At 53.4% G+C, this 24,040-nt stretch overlaps 2 protein-coding genes across 4 annotated transcripts in view; one reads left to right on the top strand and one right to left on the bottom strand.

Annotated features, from left to right (window-relative positions):
• Positions 1-17,836, top strand: part of Adgra2 (adhesion G protein-coupled receptor A2) — a 37,572-nt gene extending 19,736 nt beyond the window's left edge. Inside the window, exons 3-19 of one of the 3 annotated variants that reach the window (XM_008847598.2) lie at positions 5,348-5,419; positions 5,703-5,774; positions 5,933-6,004; positions 6,455-6,618; positions 7,100-7,313; positions 7,603-7,767; positions 8,332-8,530; positions 8,848-8,997; positions 9,125-9,286; positions 10,284-10,508; positions 10,700-10,916; positions 12,568-12,767; positions 13,588-13,715; positions 13,976-14,099; positions 14,419-14,564; positions 15,031-15,120; positions 15,321-17,836. In XM_008847598.2, coding sequence (XP_008845820.1) covers positions 5,348-5,419; positions 5,703-5,774; positions 5,933-6,004; positions 6,455-6,618; positions 7,100-7,313; positions 7,603-7,767; positions 8,332-8,530; positions 8,848-8,997; positions 9,125-9,286; positions 10,284-10,508; positions 10,700-10,916; positions 12,568-12,767; positions 13,588-13,715; positions 13,976-14,099; positions 14,419-14,564; positions 15,031-15,120; positions 15,321-16,533 — 3,613 coding nt within the window. In that variant the 3' untranslated portion in view covers positions 16,534-17,836. The remainder of the gene's footprint in view (positions 1-5,347; positions 5,420-5,702; positions 5,775-5,932; positions 6,005-6,454; positions 6,619-7,099; positions 7,314-7,602; positions 7,768-8,331; positions 8,531-8,847; positions 8,998-9,124; positions 9,287-10,283; positions 10,509-10,699; positions 10,917-12,567; positions 12,768-13,587; positions 13,716-13,975; positions 14,100-14,418; positions 14,565-15,030; positions 15,121-15,320) is intronic. The other 2 variants (XM_029570677.1, XM_029570678.1) reach the window with 2 other exon arrangements.
• On the bottom strand, positions 16,733-23,275 carry Brf2 (BRF2 RNA polymerase III transcription initiation factor subunit). The gene is made up of 4 exons (XM_008847597.3): positions 22,600-23,275; positions 21,944-22,003; positions 20,651-20,972; positions 16,733-18,980 (listed from the first exon to the last, which is right to left on the bottom strand). The coding sequence occupies exons 1-4, from the start codon at positions 22,751-22,753 to the stop codon at positions 18,275-18,277; spliced, it is 1,242 nt and encodes a 413-aa protein (XP_008845819.1). The 5' UTR covers positions 22,754-23,275; the 3' UTR covers positions 16,733-18,274.
• Positions 23,276-24,040: the final 765 nt, after the last annotated feature.

Here is a 24,040-nt window from a genome sequence, read left to right as displayed (position 1 = left end):
GGCTCATTCCTCTGATCCCTTGCTTGCTTCACTGTACAGATCCCCTCACCAAGCACGTGCAATGAGGAACAGGCTGCTAAAACACTCTTCAGGGATCTGAAGGTGTTCTGGTCATTGTGAGATGCCCCCATGCCTACCAGAGGCCAAGGGAGAGGACCTCAGCATGCATAGGGGTGTGAGACTCCATGTGGATGAAGGCCCGCAGAAGCTTGTGTGAAGCTGGAGCAAAGGGCCCAGGGAGGGGAGCTTGCTCAGCCTGGGATGATTTGTCATTGCCTAATGAGATTAATGAGCCCTGGGGGCTGGTATGCAGTGGGTGCTGGGGCTCTCATTAGAAGCAGATGCTCATGGGAATGGAGGGGATCAAGGCTTGCTTACAGGCCAGGTGGTTTCCATTAGGCAGGGCTCTGTCCCACCCTCCAATTCTTATTCCCATCAACACTAGGGAGGAATGCCACCCCAAAGCTGTCCTTCGATCCAGGACTACTGAGGCCCAGAGAGAGACTGGCCGACTCAAGGACAGCCTTGTTTGCCTTGGTCAGCACCAGTGCCTGGCCCAGTGTATGTGCTCAATAAATACCTGTAGAATGCTGTCAGGGACAGAGGTCCTAGGAGGTGGAGTGTGAGTCTGGGACCATAGTAGGTGTCCTTGGCCACCCCCGGTAGTCTCTATACCTGCAGGGGTCTTGTGGCTGGTTTTGCAGGCAGCCCACATTTTCTGGTGAACTCTGAAACCGTGTAGGGCAAGTTGCTCTGTGGCCAGCAAACCTGTAATTTGGTTTTCTGACCCACAAGCAGGGAGGTCTGTGGGGGCCAGAGGAAACCAGTTCTGTGTCACCCCACCATGCCTGAATGTGGACACACACATACACACACACACATACACAAACACGCCCCAACTCATATTCTTCACAGCTCTAATATGACATAATTTATATACTATGAAATGCGCTCATTTAGTTAGATGTGCACAATCTAATGGGCTTTGATATATTTCACAAAATTGCTCAATCATCACTACATAGTTTTAGAATATTTTCATCATCCACAAAAAAAAGCCTTGAATCATTAGCTGTCACTCCCCATTCCTCGACCAGCCCTAAGCAACCACTAATCTGCTTTCTGACTTAGATTTGCCTATTATGGATACTTCATATAAATAGAATCATATAATATGTAACCTTTTATAACTAGATTCTTTATCCAATATAACATTTTCCAGGTCCATCCATTTTTAACATATATCAGCACTCTTCTTTGTGGGCAGACAGTACTGTCTGAATTCACTCATGAATTGATGGATATTTGGAAACTTTCTTCTTTTAAATTTTTTATTTTATGTGTGAGTGTTTTGCCTGCATGTATGTACATGCACCTGGGCTTGTACACCTACAGAGGCCAGCAGGGGCTTGGCTCCCCCAGAATAGATCGCTGTTAGCCACCAGGTGGGTTCCAGGTTCTTCTCCAGCCCCTGGAAATTTTTCCTTTTTGAGGATATGATTGATTCTACTAAGCACTTTCGCCTAATTTTTTTTTTTTTTTGGTTTGATTATTTTTGTTTTCTGAGACAGGATCTGCCTGCATAGCGCTAGGCCTCAAACCAATCCTCCAGCCTCAGCTTCTCAGGCGCGGGGTCAGAGGTATGCACCACCACCACACCGCCTCAATCGTTAGATTGTACTTCATGTCATCAGCCCAACGTGAGGTCTTAGATTTCAAGTTAGGCTTGCTTTAATGGTGTACATATTTGGGAGCTGGCAAGTTCTTCCTGAGAGCTGACTGTTGAAGGACTTTGTAAGAGAAGGCAGCATTAGGTGGTGGACAGGAAAACGGGGACAGGAACGGAGCAGGTGCTCAGTGCTCAAACCCAGAGACCTGTGGATCTGGAGAAGCGCTCTGCCAAATCAGCTACATCCCTAGCCCATAGTCTTGGATCACTTTATACCTGTAATTCTGAAAACTGTCCAAAGTGTGTCACTTTATTCCAACTATGAAGTCATATGTCCACATCTTCGTGCATGCCAGTATAGTCATTTAGAGCTGCTCTGTGGACACGGCTGCCCTGGGCTCTCCTCCACTTCTGCTTCTGCAGGTGGGCCCCTTCCTCCATGTTGACACCAATAAGGGAGATGGGTTTACCTGGAGTCAAGGGACCTAGAGTACGATCCAGGGTGGGCAAAAGGCAGTGGGGATAAAGATGTGCCACCATATAGTACCTCTTTCCCGGGTTCTATACATAGCAGGGTTCTTCGGAAATAGAGCAGTGGATTCCATTTCGTAGCAACATCTTTGTCCTTGGACAGACTGCTTTGTCTTCGTGACCTCATCTAATTAACAAGCGGATCAGTTTAGATAATCTGGAGTGTTGTTTCTTTTTTCTTTTTGAGACAGGGTCTCACTATATAGCCCTGGCTAGCCTGGAACTTGCTATGTAGACTGACAGAGGTCAGCCTGTCTTTGCCTCCTGAGTGCTGGGATTAAAGGTGTGTGCATATGGCTTCTTTTTTTCTTGTTTTGTCATGCCGGAGATAGAACCCAGAGTGTTGCACATACTAGGCAAGCGCTTTACCACTAAGCACCAACCCTAGCCCTTTGGAGCCCACAGCCCCCAAGACTACGTGCCTGAGGTTAGGTGCAGTGCATTCTTCCCAGGCAGGAATGTCTTCGTGTCTTCCTCAGTTTTTCCCAGGAATATGCTAAACAGGAAGGATTCTAAACAGCCAAGTGGCAAGCAGCTAGTCCAAAACACCCAGGTCCTGGGGTGCCATTTCCTCCTGTCGTCGTGGGAGTGCAGCCCCAAGCTGCTTTCCTCACTCAGGGACGGACCAGCAGGCATGGGATCCTTGGGCTTCTGCCTAGGGAGCAGCTGCCCCTGGCTCATGGTCCCGTGGCTGACCCACTAAGCCCAAAGGACCGTCTTGGTCACCGCTGAACCATGCTGTGGGCAGGTGTGAGGCAAGGGGAAGACTGCCCAGCTCTGTGGAAGCTGCCCTGTAGAGAGGCCCTGCATGGCTCAGGCTGCAAGAAAAAGGGCAGGGAGAGGGGCTGGGGCCTCTGGGCAGCCTTGCTCCCATCTGCAGAGCATCAGTGGGGCAGGCGGGTGGGGTTCATAAGGGGGCTGGGGAGGAAATGAGAATAAACACCAGTGAGCAGAGAGGGAAGGGTGGGGGTCTGCTGTCTCAGCCCCTTGGCAGCCCATGAAGGGAAGTGACACAATGAGGAATGTGTTTCCCTCTGCCCGCCCCTGCATGGGGGTGGAAGGCAGATCCCTGAGAATGGCCAGACCCCAGCAGAGGCCAGGGGGCACATGCTGGATCAACACAGGAGGGCGGGCTGGGAGGGTGGAGCCTGGTAGTCAAAGCCTGACGCACTAGAAAGACAGCCGTGGGCAAGGGGACTTGCTCTCTTCCTCTGTCCTCTCCGCTCGGCATGCAGGGCAGTCGGGGGCCAGCTAAGCCCTTGCATGTTCTCTGCACGTGCCCAACACTGGGGCACCTTCGGAAGTTGGGCCCTGCTTTCCCTTCGTCTTTAAGGGAACTTACTGCCGTCAGAGTCCTTCCTGTGAGAGGGAAACTGAGGTACAGCTTGGTCATGGGAATGGCTGAGAAGAAATTTCATCTGTCTCTGTCCCTTGCTCAGTGTTTCTGTCCCTAAAGGACTGCACAAACAGTCCCCCTGGTGGGACAGGACAGCACCTCCCCATCCTGGACACCCATTTCCTCTTGCCCAGCAGGGAGCTTCTCAGTTAACCCTTTCCTGTCCATTATCCATAGCTGTCCCCGAGGCTTCAGTGTGCAGACCTAAGGCATCCTGCCTCTGCCTGAAACAGGCTGGGATGGCAGGGCCTTGGAAACAGTCTCAGATCTGGTTTATGTTAGTTTAGGAAAGATTGGATTGGGTGACACTTGGGTAGGTAGGTCATGACTTCTAGCCCTCCCTAGCCATGCCCAGCACGGAGGACAGGACACAGAAGATGGGTGGACCAGCATCCTCTTCGGTTCTCAGTGGTCTTTCCCGGGGTGCAGAGAGGCCTGTGTGTCAAATGCTGGGCTGGGTCCATTCGTGAGGCCTAGCAGGCCTCAGTGGTGTTTGAGCCACTGAACTGGGGGTCAGAGGCTGCTATAAGTCACCTGATTTGCTTCTTCATGTGGAGTAGAGATGACCTCTGGGAGCCATCTCTATCCTGTCTTAGCCTGGAGGAAGTTCTTTGCCATGTTTTGTCAGCAATGGGCAGATCAGTGATCCTCTTGGGAAGGCAGGGGCTGAGGGCTTCGCACACGTGTTAGCCCTGGGCCTCATCTGGATCCACAATTTGTAGTCCTGGCCTGTAGCTATAGATGGGGCATAGAGCACTGCATACCCACCAGCTACCCTGCTTGTTTCCTTCCAGGTGAGGGGGAGAGGAGAGGGGGAGGGGAGGATGAGAGGGGGCGAGGGACGAGGGGAGAGAGAGAGAGTCTTAGCCAACTATGAGTGACCATGGCCTAAGAACAGATTGAGGCTGCTCTGATTACATGTTCCACTGTGGAATAGATAACATGAACTTTTATAGTCCCAGAACAAAGAGTCATAAATCAATGCATTTACCAAATTAGTGGGAACATTAGGTAGATTCCAGCAAACTGGAGAGATCTATGCGATGCATCTTATATGCCATCTGTTATCATTCTTAGCTACGGGGTTGGTGGAAGCTAGTAATCTGCTAAGTTAATACATTACAGAGGTCTTACCTGATAGTCAAAAGGATGTTAGAGGGCTACAGAGATGGCTCAGGGGTTTAAAGCACTGGTTGCTCTTGCAGAGGACCCAGGTTTGGTTCCAAGCACACACATGGTGGCTAACAACTGTTTGTAACTCCACTTCCAGACACTCCAACACTCTTTTCTGGCCTCCTTGGGCATTGCACACATGGGTGCACTTATATACATTCAAGAAAAACACTCATACACATAAAAATAAAACTTTTTAAAGAATGTTATGTCAGATACAGGAATAGGTGACAAATAGCTATTAAGGGAACTAAAAATAGCCCAAGATCACTGTGACTCTCCATCTGTAACATTCCAACTCTCCACAGTTGTAAGGTGAATCATGAATTAGTCTATAAGATCTTCAACACAGATGTGGTTTTTTTTTTCAGGGAACTTCAGTTCACAAGCATTTCTATGACCAGTACCCCTTGATGGTGGCCGGGGAGGCTGAAGAGACCTGTTGGGTGGGTGTGGAGGAAAAGACCCCCCCTAGAAAGTTTTATAGAAAGCTGGCACCCGTGGTGACTGGATGCCCCACCCAAGGAGCAGGGTGGCCCCCAGACAGAGATGTGAAGGCTCCCCACTGCTTCCCACAGGGACCTGAGGAACAATGTCATAAGCACTGTACAGCCTGGAGCCTTCCTGGGTCTGGGGGAGCTGAAGCGCTTGTGAGTGGCATGTTCGATCCCCCAAGATTCCCATCCCCCTTCATCCCTGGAGAAAGATCCCATGAGCAACTACCCCAGTACCAACCCCACACTGTCCCTTCTCAGACACCAAGCCTCTAAATAGCACATTGGCTGGGGCCAATGTGGAGGCATTTCCGGGGTGCTGTGGCACTGGGCCAAGCCTACTCCCCACAGAAGTTCCCGCCGGATATGTGTCTTTCAGAAGTGAATCTGTGTCCTATTGGATAGAGGACTTGCTGAGTGTGTGTCTCTCTCTCTCTAGAGATCTCTCCAACAACCGGATTGGCTGTCTCACCTCTGAGACATTCCAAGGCCTCCCCAGACTCCTCAGACTGTAAGTGAAACACAGAGAAGTGGGGAGTAGAAGGGGGTGCTTAGAGGGAAGAAGACCATGCCAGAGCCTTTCTGTCCCTGCACTCTGTCCTCCCATCCCCCAGCTCTCCTTGAACAGAGACCCTAAGATCCCACTTTACTCTTCCCTGTCTTCTGCAGAAACATATCTGGAAACATCTTCTCCAGTCTGCAACCTGGAGTCTTTGATGAGCTGCCAGCCCTTAAGGTTGTGTGAGTATCTTTCCCATATAGGAACAGCATGCCTCCCCATCTTCTCTTCTGCCCCACAAGAAGGAGACATCTAAGCATCCCAGACCTGGGGGATCTGAAGCCCAAATCTCCCAGCCCTCCCCTTAGCCCCCCAAAAACTCCAGATCCCATGAGCAACGGCCCCCCCTACAGCCCCCGCCCTGTACAGCCCCCACCCCATACCTTCTTAACTCCCCAGCCTCTACTCACCACATTGGCTGGGGTCAAATGTGCAGGCATTTCTAGCCCTGCTGGGGCCCAAACCCACCATGGGCAGTGTGCTGAGTACACAGAAGGACTGCCAGAGTGCCTCAAATTCACCATGTCCTGGGCAGAGGGGTACACAGGTACCCAAGGTTGTTTTCCAACCCTTCCCAGCTTAGTCTCATCCCCAACCAATGAGCCACACTGTCTCCTGTACCTGCCCTGCAGGGACTTTGGCACTGAGTTCCTGACCTGTGACTGCCACTTGCGCTGGCTGCTTCCCTGGGCCCGAAATCACTCTCTGCAGCTGTCTGAGCACACACTCTGTGCCTACCCCAGCACCCTGCATGCCCAGGCCCTAGGCAGCCTCCAAGAGGCCCAGCTCCGATGCGGTGAGAAAACTCTTGACCTGTATAGCTGCCAGAGACCTACCCACATCCAGGCCCCAGATAAAGAGCCCTGTCCCTCATCCCACAGCTTGCTGTCTTGAAGCCCTGTGTATGGTTGTGATTGTATAATGGATGTGTTCTCCAGGCCTCCCTCTTTCCTCCAGCCCCGTGGGGTGGTCCTCCTAAATCTCTTTGGGGGCTGCTTGTTTATATTTTCATTGCTCTTACCTCCTGGGTAGCACCTTCATCAACTCTCCTGTTTTGCTCTTATCTGGGATCCCTCCTGACCCCTTTCATTCCTGGCTAGAGCGTGCTAGAGGCCGAGGGTCTGGGCCTACCTGCTGGCACCCACTCTGACAACAAAGTGCCATATGAGTATTGTGCGCTAACCAACTGCACAACTACAGCCCAGGCAGATCCCACTCTGAGACATAGGTTCACATGTACATGCACTTAGGTCTCACCACTGCGGTCTCATCCACAGAAGGGGCGCTGGAACTGCATACGCACCACCTTATCCCATCCCTTCGCCAAGTAGTGTTCCAGGGTGACCGGCTGCCCTTCCAGTGCTCTGCCAGTTACTTGGGCAATGATACTTACATCCACTGGTACCACAACGGAGCCCCTGTGCTGGGTGATGAGCAGGCAGGCATCATCCTGGCAGAGAACCTCATTCATGACTGCACCTTCATCACTAGGTACAGGCCCTGCTGTCCCTTCATAGCCTAGGGCATGGGGAGAGCTAGCCACAGTTCCCCCTCCCATCCACATATGATCTGGGAGTCTGTGTGTTTATGGAGCGCTAAGCTAAAGTGCAGTGATAAATGATATGAATTGAGGTTAGAAGTAAAGTTCCCATCCTAAAAGAAGTTAAATGCCTAATAGGAAAAAGTTTGTGTGCTTTTAAATGTCTGCATGGAGGGGAGGGTGGTGGTTGGGCCTGGGAGTGCTCACCCAGCCAGACACGGCCTCCCCGCTCCCTCACAGTGAGCTGACCCTGTCTCACATTGGCGTGTGGGCGTCAGGCGAGTGGGAATGCTCTGTATCCACGGACCAGGGCAACACAAGCAAGAAGGTGGAGATAGTGGTGCTGGAGACCTCTGCCTCCTACTGCCCTGCTGAGCGCGTGGCAAACAACCGTGGGGACTTCAGGTTGGGTGCTCTGCTGTGTATGTGGCTGCCTCTGCCCTTGACCCTCTGAGACCTGAGTGGCCAGGGACTCTCATTTTATTTCTTCCTGCAGTCCCAGACTCCCTCTTATTATTTGGCCCAAAGTCTTGCTGTTGAAACTCAGATCTTAAACGGTCTTAGACAATGACCATCTTTTAATTACTTCCACTAATAGTTTGCAAAGGCCTCCCACATAGTGTATTTTAATATTCTAGAGACCCTCTCTGTATGAAGGGCAGGTGTTCTCCCCAGTGTATATCTGAGAAAAGTGAAGCCCAGAAAAGATCAGCAGCCTGCCCGATAAGTGTGAGAACTTCAACACAGAGCCCTGAGTTGCACCCCCCTATATTGCCTGCAATAATATTGTCAGAACAAACTGGGAGTTGGAAAGCAGAACTTGGGAACCCCTCAAAGCTGCTAGGACACCCTCTCCTAAACCCTTCACAAAGCCCCAGGAATCTGGTGTCACTGTCCTGGGCTGGGGCAGGGAGGAGGGAATTCGTCTCAAGGAGCCTGGGTGTGGCATCTTCCTACCTCTGCCTCTAGGTGGCCTCGAACCCTGGCTGGCATCACAGCCTACCAGTCCTGCCTACAGTATCCCTTCACCTCGGTGCCTCTAAATGGGGGCGCCCCAGGTACCCGAGCCTCACGCCGGTGTGACCGAGCTGGCCGCTGGGAAGCAGGGGACTACTCCCACTGTCTGTACACCAATGACATCACCCGGGTGCTCTACACCTTTGTGCTGGTGAGGCTGGGATAGGCTGGGAGCAACTGCCTACCCCCACCGCCCCAGCTTTGGTTGCTGGAATGGGCTGGGATGGAGCCCGATGCCACTTGGGGAGGCTTCTGTGCTGTACCTCCTCTCCCAGGTGTACAGTAAGGGTGGGTACAGGGGCCTTGGGGCTGGCACCTTCTCCTCCAGCTTCCCTCTGCCAGGACATCTGCACCCCATTGCTTGCTGCTCTCCTGCCTGATGGCCCTGAACACCTGCAGAGGTGGCTCCAGGGGCCAGTTCTGGGATAGGAGGAAGCCAGGTCAGTCCTCTTCTTTCAATGCCCCCAGATGCCCATCAATGCCTCCAACGCGCTGACCCTGGCCCACCAGCTCCGGGTATACACTGCTGAGGCTGCCAGTTTTTCAGACATGATGGACGTAGTCTATGTGGCTCAGATGATCCAGAAATTTTTGGGTTATGTTGACCAGATCAAAGAGGTGAGCTTCAACTTGTCCTCTGAGACCCCTGGAGACCACCCTCTTGTCATCTCAGCCCTCACACAATGCCTGGATCCCAAATACCACCCCTGCCCTCAGTGACTGCCCTGGACCTCCCCCCCGACAGCTGGTGGAGGTGATGGTGGACATGGCCAGCAATCTGATGCTGGTGGATGAGCACCTTTTGTGGCTGGCCCAGCGCGAGGACAAGGCCTGCAGTGGCATCGTGGGAGCCCTGGAGCGCATAGGCGGAGCTGCCCTCAGCCCCCATGCCCAGCACATCTCTGTGGTACCATAGGTTGGGGTGGGAGGGACTCCTCAGGGCCTGAGCACTGGGTGGTGGGAACACCTGAGAGCATACTGGGGCAGTCTTCAGGATCCTTAGAAGGGAAGTGCACCCCTCTCCCTGGTGCGGTGCATCTGTGGAGCTCTGGCTGGCAAGCACGGTGGTGGGCACAGAGAAGGGAGCTCAGTTGTGAGCGGTAGGGTAGGGCAAAGGAGAGGCACAGTGAGGCCAAGCTGCACATGCCCTCCAGGTGGGGAACTGGTTAGGGGTGAGCCTAATGGAAGGAAATAGGAGCTTACTGGGAAGGATTGGGGGGAGGAGGGAAACTCGGTCTCAGAGCATACAGCACTTTCAGTGCAGTGTGGAGTGCTGCAAGTTTACTGTGGCAAAGGTGACATTTCCAAGCTGGTGGAGTGAATGATCGTGGTACAGCTTCTGTGTGCCAGCCATTGTGCTAGGTGTTTGGGGAGATACAGGAGAAATTACACATGGATCCTGCTTGACACTGGGGTGGAGTAAGAACTGGCACGCAGGGCTGGAGAGATGGCTCAGCAGTTAAGAGCACTGACTGCGCTGGCAGAGGACCTGGGTTTGATTCCCAGCACCCATGGCTTAACTCTAGTTCCAGGGGAACCCAACACCCTCTTCTGACCTCTGCGGCATTGCAGGACATGGGTGCACTCACATACATGCAGGCAATACACTCATACACATGAAAAGAAAAAATAAAATATTTTAAAAAAGAATTGGCACGCTAAGAAAACGAGCTGGGTAGGGTTAGGGAGTGCATGGGAGCACTGACAACTCAGAGGAAGGAGAAGGCCCGTGGCCAGGGGTAGTGTGGGCAACTCCACAGCACATGTCAAGACTTGACATGCTGGAAGACAGTGAGGAGTAAAAGGTAGGGACAGCCAATGCCGATCTGTAGCGAAGGAATGTGCAGTCTTGGGTAGAAGATCACTATATCAAAACACTGGGGTGACAGGTTCCCTGTCTGTAGAATTCAAGGAATGTGGCATTGGAGGCCTACCTCATCAAGCCGCACAGCTACGTGGGCCTGACCTGCACGGCCTTCCAGAGGAGGGAGGTAGGAGTGCCAGGTGCACAGCCAGGTGGCCCTGGCCAGAAGGTCCCACTGGAGACTGAACCCCCAGCTGACCAGCAGCTCCGTTTCCGCTGTACCACTGGGAGACCCAACATTTCTCTGTCATCCTTTCACATCAAGGTGGGCACTGGGGGAAAGGGTTTGGGGACAGGGTCCAGAGTTTATAGAGGGTGGTGCTGAGATGCAGGTGTCTGGTGGGTGTGAGAGGTGTCACAATTCAGAGCCGGGACAAGGGGGAAGTCAGGAAGGGCTGGGAGACATCAAAGCCCAGGGATGCTGAGTGCCTCTGGGGACCTCCTCTGTCCCCTCAGAACAGCGTGGCCCTGGCCTCCATCCAGCTGCCCCCCAGCCTGTTCTCAACCCTTCCGGCTGCCCTGGCTCCCCCAGTCCCTCCAGATTGCACCCTGCAACTGCTGGTCTTCAGAAATGGCCGCCTTTTCCGCAGCCATGGCAACACCTCCCGCCCTGGAGCAGCTGGGCCCGGCAAGAGGCGTGGTGTGGCCACTCCTGTCATCTTTGCAGGAACCAGTAAGGGACTAACTCTCTGCGCATGTCTGTCTCATCCCATCATCTTGCCCCTTCCACACCTGTGGCCCCCTGCTGCCCTGGCGCAGCTGGCAGAAGGCAGTGGATCCCTTGCTATTTCTCAAGGAGGGTGGGAGTGGAAGGGCCTGTAATGGAAGGTGTTGGAGGGAAGGCTAAGGGGGCCATGATTTTCTATCCCGGGCATATCACATACAGAAGGGCTATAAGCACAAACCCTCAACTCCTGCCCACTCCCAAACTCAGACTTCTTGCACTGTCACACATGAACCTTATGCAGGCAAGCAAAATTGCATTGTACCCTGGAAGCTCAGTACTGCCCTCACTGTTATAAGGAGGAAATCATGAAGGCCTCGACTTGCCCCACATGGCTGCTGCCTCCCTGAGTAGTGGAAAACCCCAAAGCCACCCTAGCCAGAGCTTCAGCATCTGCTGGACAGGCAGTCCTGTTGGCAAGTGTCCTAACGGGCAAGTGAGCTGTGGCACTGTGGTTAGAGTTGGACCCTGAGGCGTGGTCAGGACTTTCAGACACACCAGCGAAGGTAGAGACTAGGGCAGAAGGATTAACTGGTGAGGAACGCACACTGCCTTGCTTGAAGCCTGGCTCCTAGGAACTGCCTGGTGGACCACCCACAGCTGTCTTTTAGCTTCCTTGACCCACCAGGAGCGGCTCTTTCTCCACACTGCCCACGTGTGCTTTCCTGTCTGATTCCACCTCTCCTCCCTCCCGTCAAGCTCTGCACTTGTTCACCAGGCAGTTTCCATCAGTGGGTCACATGCTGTTACCAGATTTCCCTTCTGAGAATGCCGCTGTGTTCAGAGCCCCTTCAAGCCTCTGGTTCTTTATGACATCTACCTTCCACATGTCATCCAGGGGCCTGTGTGTCTTGGCTCTGTTCCCTTCTCACAACCAGGTGCTGCTGGCACTAACTTGGGATCCCTTCCTGTTCCTAGGCACTTTTCAGTCTAGGTAGGTATGGGCAGGAACCAGTCTATGCTGGGCTGAGACATACTAGACCACAGATAGTTGTGCCCTTGTCTTTGAAGAGCACACACTTCCCCAGACAGGCACTGAACACATCATTTGAAGTGAGCGGCAATATAAGGTTGCTAAGAACGTGTCGTTATGTTCAGCTGAACCTAGTTAGGGGCCAGGGAGGTTTTCCCTGGAAACCGAAATTTCTCAGAGACCTGATTAAGTCACTTGAGGAAGGGTCAAACCCAGTGTTAGCAGCCACATGGGTTAACAGATGTGTGTGTGGAGAGGTGTGTTGCAGGGCAGAGCCCAGGGGGAGGCATATTCTCTCTCACGACTGCACAGCTCCTCTCAGGTGTCCCTGCCCGTCCCTTTCCTGGTGCCAGCTGTTCCTCCCGGGGATTATTCTTGACCTGGCCTTTCCCTCCCTCCACGTTCGCACTGCAACCTGTCTCTTCCTGGAGCATGCTCACTTCTCGTTGGGCACTTAGGGTGGGCTGCCCTCCCACCTTCACACCTGTCTCCTCCGCACTCCCTTATTCAGTCTCCCTAGTTGACCCAAAACCACGTGTCCAGCTCCACCCCCAGGCCAGTGGTTGTCGCAGCGGCTCTGGCCCCCAGCAGCCTCCCATGTCCATGTGGACTTCCCTGTCCCCATAGGTGGCTGTGGTGTGGGAAACCTGACAGAGCCGGTGGCTGTTTCACTGCGGCACTGGGCTGAGGGGGCCGACCCCATGGCAGCTTGGTGGAACCAGGAGGGACCTGGGGGCTGGAGCTCCCAAGGCTGCCAGCTCCGCTTCAGCCAGCCGAACGCCAGTTCCCTGCACTGCCAGCACTTGGGCAACGTGGCTGTCCTCATGGTACGTGCTGGGAACAGAGGCGGAAAGGCAAGGGGAATGTGTGGGAGGTGGGGGCTGCGGTCCTTTGATCACTTGGAGCTGCTGCAGGATAAACAGAAAGGGTAACAGCCTTACTGAGCCCCACTGTTTTCAGGAACTCATGGGAACTCTGCCCCTTCCACACCTCTCCTTTCAAGAGGGATCTGGAACCATCCGGTCTAGTCCTTAGGTCCTGTTTTCTGTTTTTAATTTTTTAAAAAGTTTTGAGCCAGGTGTGGTGGCACATGCCTTTAATCCCAGCACTCAGGAGGCAGAGGCAGGCAGATCTCTGTGAGATCCAGGCTAGCCTCGTGTGCTTGGCAAGTTCCAGGCCAGCTGTGGCTATAGGGAGACCCTGTCTTTTGAGACAGGATCTCAGGTAGCTCAGACTAACCTTGACCTCACTGTGGATGACCAAAGCCGTCCCAGTCCCAAGTGCTGAGATAACAGATACGCACCACTATGCCTACGTTGAGACCCAAACTCTCTGGCTGAAGAATTTCTCCCGTTGGCATTCCTCACCCAGCTTTTGCTCATACTGAGCAAGTATGCGGCCGTGTCACAGACAGCCTTCTCCATCCGAGTTTTCACCTGGGCATCTGAAAGCGAGTCCCCAGAAAGGCAGGGCACCAGAAGGGTGAGGCAGGCAGGAGGCTGTTCCTGAGTGGCCACCTGATGCTTGCCTCCATGCCTGCCTGGAGGACTGAGCAACTCAGGTGCAGATCCCAGGCTGGTGACAGGATGAAGTAAACTGGCCTGAGGACTGGCAAGATGTGCTCAGTTCCTTTTTCCTCTGCCCCAGGAGCTGAGTGCTTTCCCCAGGGAGGCAGGAGGCCCCGGGGCTGGGCTGCACCCTGTTGTGTACCCCTGCACAGCACTGCTGCTACTCTGCCTCTTCTCCACCATCATCACCTACATCCTCAACCACAGGTGGGAAATGCTTCAGGACCGGGGGGGGGGGGTGGATCTCACCATGGGCTGGCATGTGTTTCTTCCTCAGGCAGGCTCGCACGAGCTGGCCAGGCTCTGGGGTTGGAGGACACGTTTTGGGAGCCAAGGACTTCTTCCCTGTGGCCCGGGTCACATTTACGCACATGCACACAGATAATCTGTTTCCCTGTTGCTGGCTTTCTAGTGGTCTTGAGACCCTGTGAACTAGAGCCGGTAATAAAAGACTGTTTTGGGGGCAGCTCCATCCATGTGTCCCGGAAGGGCTGGCACATGCTGCTGAACCTGTGTTTCCACATGGCCATGACCTCTGCTGTCTTTGTGGGCGGCATCACTCTCACCAACTACCAAATGGTTTGCCAGGCGGTAAGGAAGGGATGGGGGATTTCAAAATGCATGATGGCAGAGGAGATGGGAGCACAGCAGGAAGAAAAAAAAAAAACAAAAACCCAAACCAGCTCCTGAGAATAGAGGTCGTGTACCACCAGACAGCCATGCCTGGGTCCCAGAGGGAACAGGAGAGCGAGAGCCCTGGATGGCAGCAGCAAGGACGTGTGTGTGTGTGTGTGTGTGTGTGTGTGTGTGTGGAGAGAAACGGGAAGAGTGGGAACACACCTGCCACTGAGGTTTCAGGGTGTGGTGCAGTCAGCAGTTCAGCCCCAAGCCTCAGTGCCTGACCTCCCAGGTGGGCATCACTCTGCACTACTCTTCACTGTCCACACTGCTCTGGATGGGGGTAAAGGCCCGAGTCCTTCACAAGGAGCTCACGTGGAGGGCGCCCCCTTCAGAAGAAGGAGATGCAGTCCCACCTGGGCCACGGCCCATGCTCCGGTGAGTGCTTTCAACCACCAGTTTGCCACGGGTGGGGGAGGGTTGGGATGGGGGGTTGTGCTCAAGACAAGTGTAGCAATGCTGGAAAGGATGGGGGTGGCTGCAAGGTCCCTGGGGATCATTCTCTAGAGCCAAGCTTCTCAGGCCTGACAAGGGTAGGGAAGGAGGGGACACCAAAGGGCACTGGGCAGGGACCCTGAAAAACAGGCTGACAGCCCTGACTCCTGCACCACTTAGGGCTGGAGGCAGCAATTTTGGCTCCTGTCTGGGAGAGCAGTCTTGGCCAAGTTCTGAAGGGCATATCCCTTCCCTTGGGGGCCTTGCATCCCTGGGGCTGAGGGGATCCACAGATTTAAAGGGACAGAGGAAAGAGGAAGAGAGAGATTCACCAATTTGAGGGTTCTGAACACTTGGTTCTTACTTCCCATGCCCCATCTCTCTGACCTCCAAACTCTGCTCCCCCCAGGTTCTATTTGATTGCTGGAGGGATTCCTCTCATCATCTGTGGCATCACTGCTGCGGTCAACATCCACAACTACCGGGACCACAGCCCCTAGTGAGTACCAACCCCTTCCGCCTCATCGCCACCACCTGTCTGCCCCTACCTTCATACTGAGCCCCGCCTGCAGTCCACCCCGGCAGCCCGCGTGCTGACCTTCCAGGCCTAGCTCTTTACTCCCTACATCCTACCTCACCAGCCAACATGTGGGCCCCACCCGAGCTTACCCTCCTCACCCGCTGTCTGTCTCCCCCCAGCTGCTGGCTGGTGTGGCGTCCAAGCCTCGGCGCCTTCTACATTCCCGTGGCTCTGATTCTGCCGGTCACCTGGATCTACTTCTTGTGTGCAGGCCTGCACCTACGGGGCCACCGGAGCCCAAAGCACGGCCACAGCAGGCTGTCCCTGGAGCCCGGGGAAGAGCTGAGGGCGCCCACCAGGCTGCGGAGCGACTCGGGCTCCCTTCTGGCTGCAGCCGCGGGGCCAGGCGCGGCCGCGGCCCTCGAGGACGGCGACGGCCTCTACTCCCCCGGGGTCCAGCTCGGGGCGCTGATGACCACGCACTTCCTGTACCTGGCAATGTGGGCCTGCGGCGCCCTGGCTGTGTCCCAGCGCTGGCTGCCCCGGGTGGTCTGCGGCTGCCTGTACGGGGCGGCGGCCTCGGCGCTCGGCCTCTTCGTCTTCGCGCACCACTGCGCCAGGCGCGGGGACGTGCGGGCGTCCTGGCGCACCTGCTGTGCGCCCGCCTCGCCCTCGGCCCCCCGCGCGCCCGCCCGGGCCCTGCCGGCCGAGGACAGCCCAGGGGTGGGCGACGGCCCGGCATCACTCAAGTCCTCCCCGAGCGGCAGCAGCGGCCGCGCGCCCTCGGCGCCCTGCAAACTCACCAACCTGCAGCTGGCCCAGAGCCAGGCGTGCGAGGCGGGGGTGACGGCCCGCGGCGATGGGGAGCCCGAGCCCTCGGGCTCCCGGGGAGGCCCCGCCCCGCGGCACCCCAATAACCTGCACCACGGGCGCCGAGCGCACCGAAGCCGGGCCAAGGGGCACCGCGCCGGGGAGGTGGTTGGCAAGAGCCGGCTCCAGGCGCTGCGCGCGGCCCCCGGGGCGCCCGAGCCGCCGTCCAGCGAGAGCGGCAGCCTGCACCACAGCCCCGACAGCTACCGGGGCAGCAGCCGCAACAGCCCCGGCCCGCCCGAGGCCGAGCCCATGCTCACGCCGTCCGAGGGCAGCGACACGAGCGCCGCGCCCTTCCCCGAGCCCGCGCGGCCAGGGCAGCGCCGCAGCGCCAGCCGCGACAACCTCAAGGGCGGCGGCGCGCTGGACAGGGAGAGCAAGCGGCGCTCGTACCCGCTCAACACGGCCAGCCTGAACGGGGCCCCCAAGGGGGGCAAGTACGACGACGCCACCGTCGCCAGCGCCGAGGGGGCCGGCGGCTGCATGAAGACCGGGCTCTGGAAGAGCGAGACCACGGTCTAGGGCGGGCGCGGGCCGGGTCGGGGTTAGGACGGGCGGCCGCTCCGGCTTGCCATTCCCGGCTCCTCGCCATCCGAGCGTCCACGTGCGCCAGCTAGATTTCCGTGGCCCTGGGCGGGGAAAGGGGGCGGCAGGTGCTGGCCAGTTGTCTGCAGTAGTGACAATCCCAGCTCGGAGGTCAGGTTTTTGATGCCCTTCCAGGTGGGGACAAATCTTCCTCAGCCTGGGGGGTTACCCATGACGGGAGTGGAAGAGCCCAGCCCAGGAGGGTTCAGAAAGTGAGAAGCGGCGTACCAATTCTTTCACGGTCTTCTACAAGGCACGTGGGTCACTGCCAAGATCCTGGCCCCAGCTTTGGGTCAGGAAGCCATTCTAGTGAGCCAGGTGCCAGGCCCTGGGGAGCCAAAGGGGCTGCTTTTTGGATTAACTATGCAAGGGGATGGGACTTGGGCAGTGTGAAAGGCAGCTATAGAGATCAGCTTGTCCTGTGGGATGCAGGTAGGTGTCCCAGACTAAAATCCGAGCCCTTATACCTGAGATGGTGATGCTGCCAGGTGCCAGAAGGCTTAATGGGAGGGAGCTGCTACTTGGATCTGGGCACAGTAGTCTGAAGAGGGAATCCACCCCAAAGCTTCTGGTGATGCTTAGAAAAGCACTTAACTGCAATTATAAGGCCCATTGCCTGGTCTCAGTGTCTAACTCCAAGGGACTGAGGACGCCTGCCTCTGTGAGGCTTTGTGGCAGAGCCATGCCAAGAATGGATCTCTAACTCCACAGTTAGGGGAACCTATAAAATGTCAAACCAGCTTCCAACTCACAGAAGCCCAGCCAAGCCCTGGAGAGCCTTCAAGGGCCTGTGCTTTCACTACTTTGAAACCCAACCACCATTGTCTCCCACCCTAAAATGCCTCACTACAGGACTACATGGAAACGGGGACCCTTGGGCCTTGTGAAGAGCATTGGGAGTCTAGGTCTGGCTTGGGCTCCCTCCAGGCTTCATGTCACCTGGGTCTAGCCAGCTGAGGACAAACCCACTCCTTAAGAGGGGTCCTGTTATTTATGCTTGCTGCACAGGCAATACTAGGAGAGAAAGCTTTTGTATTATTCTTCCACATACTGGCTGCTGTTTACGTACCCTGCCAATGCCTTAGCACTGGAGAGCTTTTTGCAATATGCTGGGGAAAGGGAAGGGAGGGAATGAAGTGCCAAAGAAAACGTTTTTAAAAGCTTGTTTTATACAATAGAATGTTTTCTGATGCCTTTTGTTTTAATATATTAAAACTCTTTCAAAGCCCTTTGAGCTATAGCTGTATTCTACCCATGGCCCTTTTGTTAATGAGGTAGACGATCTCATGAATACACAAAACCATTAGAGCCTAGACCAGATAATGGCCAGGAATTCCTATTCCTGCTCAACTAAGGGTTGCTAACACTAGGAAAACCAGCTCCTCCACAACAACAATGCATCCCGTTCAAACGAGGGCAGAAGAGCAGCATTTTCCCGTCTTGGGAAGGAGCCATTCCACAGACTATAGACAGGTAACTTGCTCACCTGCACCAAGGGACAGAACTTACCCAAACTCCTCCCAACTTCTCTAGGACTTTAGGGTCAACAAATTGTAAGACCAATCTTGGTTCCTTTAAATGAGAAAGGCAGTATTCAAGGGTCACATATACTTACTTCTTGGGATATGATAGGTCTACCCAGCTGTAGTCAGAATTACAAAATATCTCTGAGTGTGCATCAGGGAGGGTTAGACGCACTCAGGGCTGCCTGGCTGACAGCTTGGGCTCTCTGAAAGTTGCTAACTTCCTGAGGGGTACGCAAATACTGCTCTATTTCACCATCAGAAATGTCCTCATCTCCAGTCACTGTGGAGGCAGGGGGTGTGGACTGGATCCGCTTTGGGGGCTTCAACATGCAGGGTGGGAGAAGGGCAGGACTGGCTGGCCTCTTCCCCTTGGGCAGACTGAAGACGCTGTGCTCCACCTCTTGCTGTCCTGGCTCCTGCTGCTGCTTCTGGGTCTCTACTTCTGCTGTTCCGTCCTGAAAAGCCATGCGGAGCAGCATGTGGCGGTGCTGGAGAAGGTCATCAATGTGTCTCACCACAGAGCGCTTATCAAGTTTCAGAACCCGCAACCAGGCCAGCTGCTCAGCCATCCGTAGCAGCACAGCCAGGAACTCCTGGAGACGAGATGCAGCAGGGTAGGGCAGGTCCACGTTTGCCAATTTACAGAATCGGGCAAGAGAGCATGCCAGTCGATCTGAAGGCCGTAGAGACTGCCATGCCAGGAAGGCAGCTGCAGTGATGATGGGCAGAGGGTGCCGCCCGGTCACCAGCCACGTCTCATTTGCCAGCTCCACCAACAGCAGGGTCCGGGACAGCATCTTGTCTCTATCTTCCACATACTTGGCTGGCACCAATGGGGAAGCCTGGAACAATTTGAAGCTGAAATGACCAAAATGAGGGTCAAGTCAATGAGGACAGGGCAGTGCTCTTCCAGGGTGAGGAAGGGTAGCACATAGATGGGGAAGCTGTTTTGGGCTAGGGACACTGGGGAGTTCTGGGCATGCTCACTTGGGAGCAAATTCATAGCAGTACTGTCAAAACAGGGCAGAGGCAAGCGGGAAGCGGGGAGGTGTTAACGCAGCCGAGCACCTTCCTATGGATAATTCTGTGTGTTTTAGTGTCCTCAGAGTTCTACCTAAAAATGTACCCTCATAGGCACTTAAGAGCTGAAAAACTTGCCCCATGTCATCCACCTAGAAAAAAAAATCAAGTTTCAACCACTACGGCTTACTGTTTTTTGAAGCGAGGCCTCATTACATAGTATAGGCTAGCCTAATCCTCCTGATTCAGCCCCTCAAGCGCTGGGGTTAAGGGCATGTGCTACCACACCTCGTTGGCCATGGCCATTAGGTTTTTTTTTTCTAAAGGCTTTTTCTAAAAAAAAAAAATATATATATATATATTTTTTATGTGTATGCGTGTATTGCCTGCATGTATGTAAGTGACCCAGTGTCGTGCAATGCCTGCAGAGGTCAGAAGAGGGCATCTGAGTCCCTTGAACTGGAGTTATGGACAGTTGCTAGTTGCCATGTGGGTGCTGGGATTTGAACTCAGGTCTTCTGCAAGGACAGCCAGTGGTGTTTTTTTTAAAATTATTTTTATTTTATATGTATGAGTGTATTGCCTGCATGTATGTGAGTGCACCCGTGTCATACAATGCTGCAGAGGTCAGAAGAGGGCTTCGGATTCCCCTGCAACTGGAGTTAAGGACGGTTCACAGCCGCCATGTGGGTGCTGGCAATTGAACCCAGGTCCTCTGCAAGAACAGTCAATGCTCTCAACCACTGAGCCATCCCTCCAGCCCCAAGGCTTTTAAAAAAAAGTATACTAGTTAGAAAAAATAGGGAGGGAGATGGAGAAGGCAAACCAGGCATGCAAACCTGTAATCCCAGCACCAGAGAGGCAGGAGGATCAAAAGTTCAAGACTTGCTTCAGTTATTTTGAAGTCAGTCTGGGCTATATGAAGTTCTGTACATTTTTTCGGGGGGGGGGTGTCTTTTGGAGACAGGGTCTCTGTAACCCCAGCTAGCCTGGAACTTGCTATGTAGACCAGGTTGGCGTTGAACTCAAAGAGATCTGCCTGCCTGACTCTGAGTGCTGGGATAAAAGATATGCACCACCACACCCGGCGGAGGTTCTGTCTTTAAAACACAAGAAAACAAAAAAAGAAAACCACAAAACCTCCTAACCCTGTTCTGCCATTAACCAGTATTCTTTCAGCTCCATTTATAAGTGATCCTGCTGAACACAGTCCCATGGCCCCTGCCATGGATTGATTCCAAGGACTACCATTCATAAAGCAACAGTGGTATAACTGGCAGTCCTGTGCCAAGACTGGTAATGGATTTTCTACATCGTCAGTCCTGTGACGGAAAAGGGATTTACAAATTAAAGCATTCTAGAAATGTACAATGTTACTAATCTCAATTACAGTGGGCACAGAATAGGAAGGAAAGACTTTCTCCCTCATCTTTTGAGAGACAGACTCTGGTCACAAACAACCAGAGATGAAAGAATGCATCTAATCAGGAAACAGCCTAGGAAGGTACCTGCTGCAGTAAGCCTTCACCAAGTCTGCTAAGCACAGAGATGGCACATTCAGCCCCAAAAGCTTCACTATCTGCATGTAGGTGCCAGAAAACACATCCAGATCAGCATACAACAGGGTACAGATGGTTCCCATGGTTAAGGGCCAGTTATGTTGCCGGCAGGTGATTAGAACACAGCATCCAACCACCACTTCCTTCTTCTGCAGCCTAGAAGCACGGATGCCGGAGAGCTGGTATGCCTTTTGATAGTAGGCAACTGCGATGTCCTCAAATGTTACTGGCAACTTCAGAACTTGACACAGGTCTTTCACTCGGCGAAGATCTAGGAAAACCCATAGTAAGCAGAGAGGTGAAAGGAGGTAGTGTATACCTACTAGCAAGTTTTGCTAGACTCCATTTAGTTTTGCTGAACTTGCCACATATACCAGATGCACAAATAAAAATGTCCTCTTCTGTATTGACAGGAGACCTGGTATGGCCATTTGTTCTGTGGTGCTGGTATGGTCTTTAAGCATACTATACAAACTTTTTAACACTGGGCTGTACTTCTAGCCCCCGTATGGTCATTCTAAATGTACAGAACATTTGTTGGAAGACGTCATGTTCAACCTATAACCGTTTTAAAAGCTTCTTTGATTTATGGCCTAGGCAAAGTTTTTGTGGCACTGGGAATTGAATTCCCAAGTGTTACAGATGGTAAACACATTTTCTGTCATCATTCTCTGCTCCTGGCTTCACAGCCGAACTTTCTATCCAGGCTCCTTGAGGCTACCTTAAACCTTTTGCAGATCCAACCTTATATAGCTACCAGAACTGTCTGCCAACATTTACTTCTGTAATTTTTGGGTTGTGAGACACCTAGCTGGCCTCAAATTCTTGATCCTCCTGCCTTCACCTCCTGAGTATCAGGACTGCAGACACACACCACATGTAGTTCTCCTGAGTGTTGGAACTGCAGACACACATCACCACATGCAGTTCTTCTTGTCTTTATTTTTCATGACTGCTCTTCTAACCTACCTTATGCCAGTAATGCTGAAAACAGAAGCATCAGATGGACTAGGCCATCAAGATAATTTTCTGTCAACATGTCATAAAAGATTGATTCTTTCTAGGCATGGTGGTGCACGCCTTTGATCCCAGCACTTGGGAGGCAGAGGCAGGCGGATCTCTGTGAGTTCAAGGCCAGCCTGGTTTACATAGTGAGTTCCAGGCCAGCTGGGGCTACAAGGAGATCCTGTCCCAAAAAGACCCAAATAAATAAAATAAAATATTTAAAAAAAAATTTCTCACCTCGTTGCTGGCTGCGACTGACTTGTTCGTTTTCTCCTGTGCTTTGAGAATATGTTACTTCTGTGAAACAATAAAGAACAGAGCACTTGGCTTTTATTCCTCAGCCCCTTGCCCTTCCACCATACAAGGCCAGGGAGATTTCAAATTACTGTGCATCTGCTTCCCATCTCCTAGAAGACAGCCATCTACGTAAACGGAAGGGATCTTCTGGGTGTGTCCACAGGCTGAAGAGTTGGGACTGAACCCCAAGCGTCACACATAGTAAGCACATGAGACAGAGGAGGGTTAGGACTGTACTAGTCAGGAACTAGGGGAGAGATGGGCGGGAGGGGCATGTTTTTGCCAAACAGTGCTAAAAACTACTATGGGGTAACAGTATGTGTTATATTCTTAATTTACCCAGGATCCTTCAACACAGAGCAGTCCTGACAATGACTCTGTTTCATTTATTCATCATTTACTATGCCAACCCCACACTAGGAACTGGGAAACCTCGGATTAAGTGCAAGTTTTGGTCCCCTTCAGCTCATGTGTTTACTTTAAGCCAGCTTCTCGCATAACTGTTCATGACTGGAGGGACAGGAAAGGAAGGAATCTGGTTGCCGGCACTCTACCCCAGCTATCCCTTGGGCTTCAGGAGGGATTGGCGCGGGTACCTCGGAGGTTGCCCTCGTCGCTGAAGGTGGTGGTGAGGACGCCTTCGGTGACCACGCAGCCGCAGTTGGAGCACACCAGCTGGCTCTGTGCATAATGCGAGTCTTCCACCAGCTCCGCGGAGCCGCAGTCGGGGCAGCGGCTTCCGCCCGGCATTGCTTCAGCGCAGCGGTAACCCCACAACAGCCACTCAGAACCCAGCGACCGCGCCGCAGAAACGTGAACGGGGCCTAACAGGGGTGGCACCTCGCTCTTCCGGCCAGCGGGACCGCAGCCTAGTGGTTTGCTCCGCCCAGCGGCCGCGCGCCCCTTCCGATCCTTCCTGTGGGCTCGGGTAGAAACCAGAACTAGGAAGAAAGGTTCCAGGAGTGGTGGCGCATGCCTTTAATCCCGGAGGCACTCTGGAGGCAGAGGCGGCCGATCTCTGTGAGTTCAAGGCTGGCCAGGTCTACACAGTGAGTTCCAGGTCTAAAAAAGACCAGAAAAAAAAAAAGTGAGCTACTTCTGCGTACTTAGAGACCTGATGTGCTTCCGCCTCCCCAGTGCTGAGATTACAGGCTTGTGTCACTGTGCCTGGTCCAATCTCTTCTTAAAAATCAAGAGGAGGGCTGGAGAGATGGCCAAGTAGTTAAGAGCACTGGCTCGTCTTGTAGAGGACCTGGGTTGGGTTCCTAGGATCCATAAAGTGGCTAACAACTGTCTGTAACTCCAGTTCCAGGGGAGCTGATGCCCTCTTCTGGCCTCTCCAGACACTCCATGCACTTGATGCACAGAACTCAAATACATAAAATAAAAAATAGGTTTAAAAAAAATTCAAGAGGAATCAGTTTCTCCTTTTCTATGTGACAATTTTGGCCATAATAGAAAATACACCGTTCTGCAGTGAGAGCAGTACATTGTCCTCTGCCAAAAATGGTGGCACACACTTGTAATCCTAGCCCTTTGGACGTGGTGACAAATCAACATGTTGAGCATGGTGGTGCACACCTAGCCAGTCTACATGATTAGTTTCAGGCCAGCAGAGGCTACAGAGAGACCCTGTCTCAAAAAGAAACTGTGGGGGGGGGGCACTGGAGCGATGGCTCAACGGTTGAGAGTATTGACTGCTCTTGCAGAGGACCCGGGTTCGATTCCCAGCACCCACATGGTGGCTACGAACCGTCCTTAACTCCAGTTCCAGGGGAATCCAAAGCCCTCTTCTGACCTCCGCAGCATTGCACGACACAGGTGCACTCACATACATGCAGGCAATACACTCATACACATAAAAAAAAATAAAAAACCTGTCGTGCACACGCACACACACACACACACAACCCTTTATGGCCAGGTGTGGTGGTAACATGTCTGTAATCTCAGCACTCCTGAGGCTGAGGCAGGAAGGTCATGAATTGAAAGCTAGCCTTGGCTACATAGCAAGTTCAAGGCTAGCCTGGGATACAT

This window comes from Nannospalax galili, unplaced genomic scaffold, assembly GCF_000622305.1.
Source record: "Nannospalax galili isolate Female #2095 unplaced genomic scaffold, S.galili_v1.0 scaffold1183, whole genome shotgun sequence".
NCBI lineage: Eukaryota > Metazoa > Chordata > Mammalia > Rodentia > Spalacidae > Nannospalax > Nannospalax galili.
This window is presented reverse-complemented; position numbering and strand designations above follow the sequence as displayed.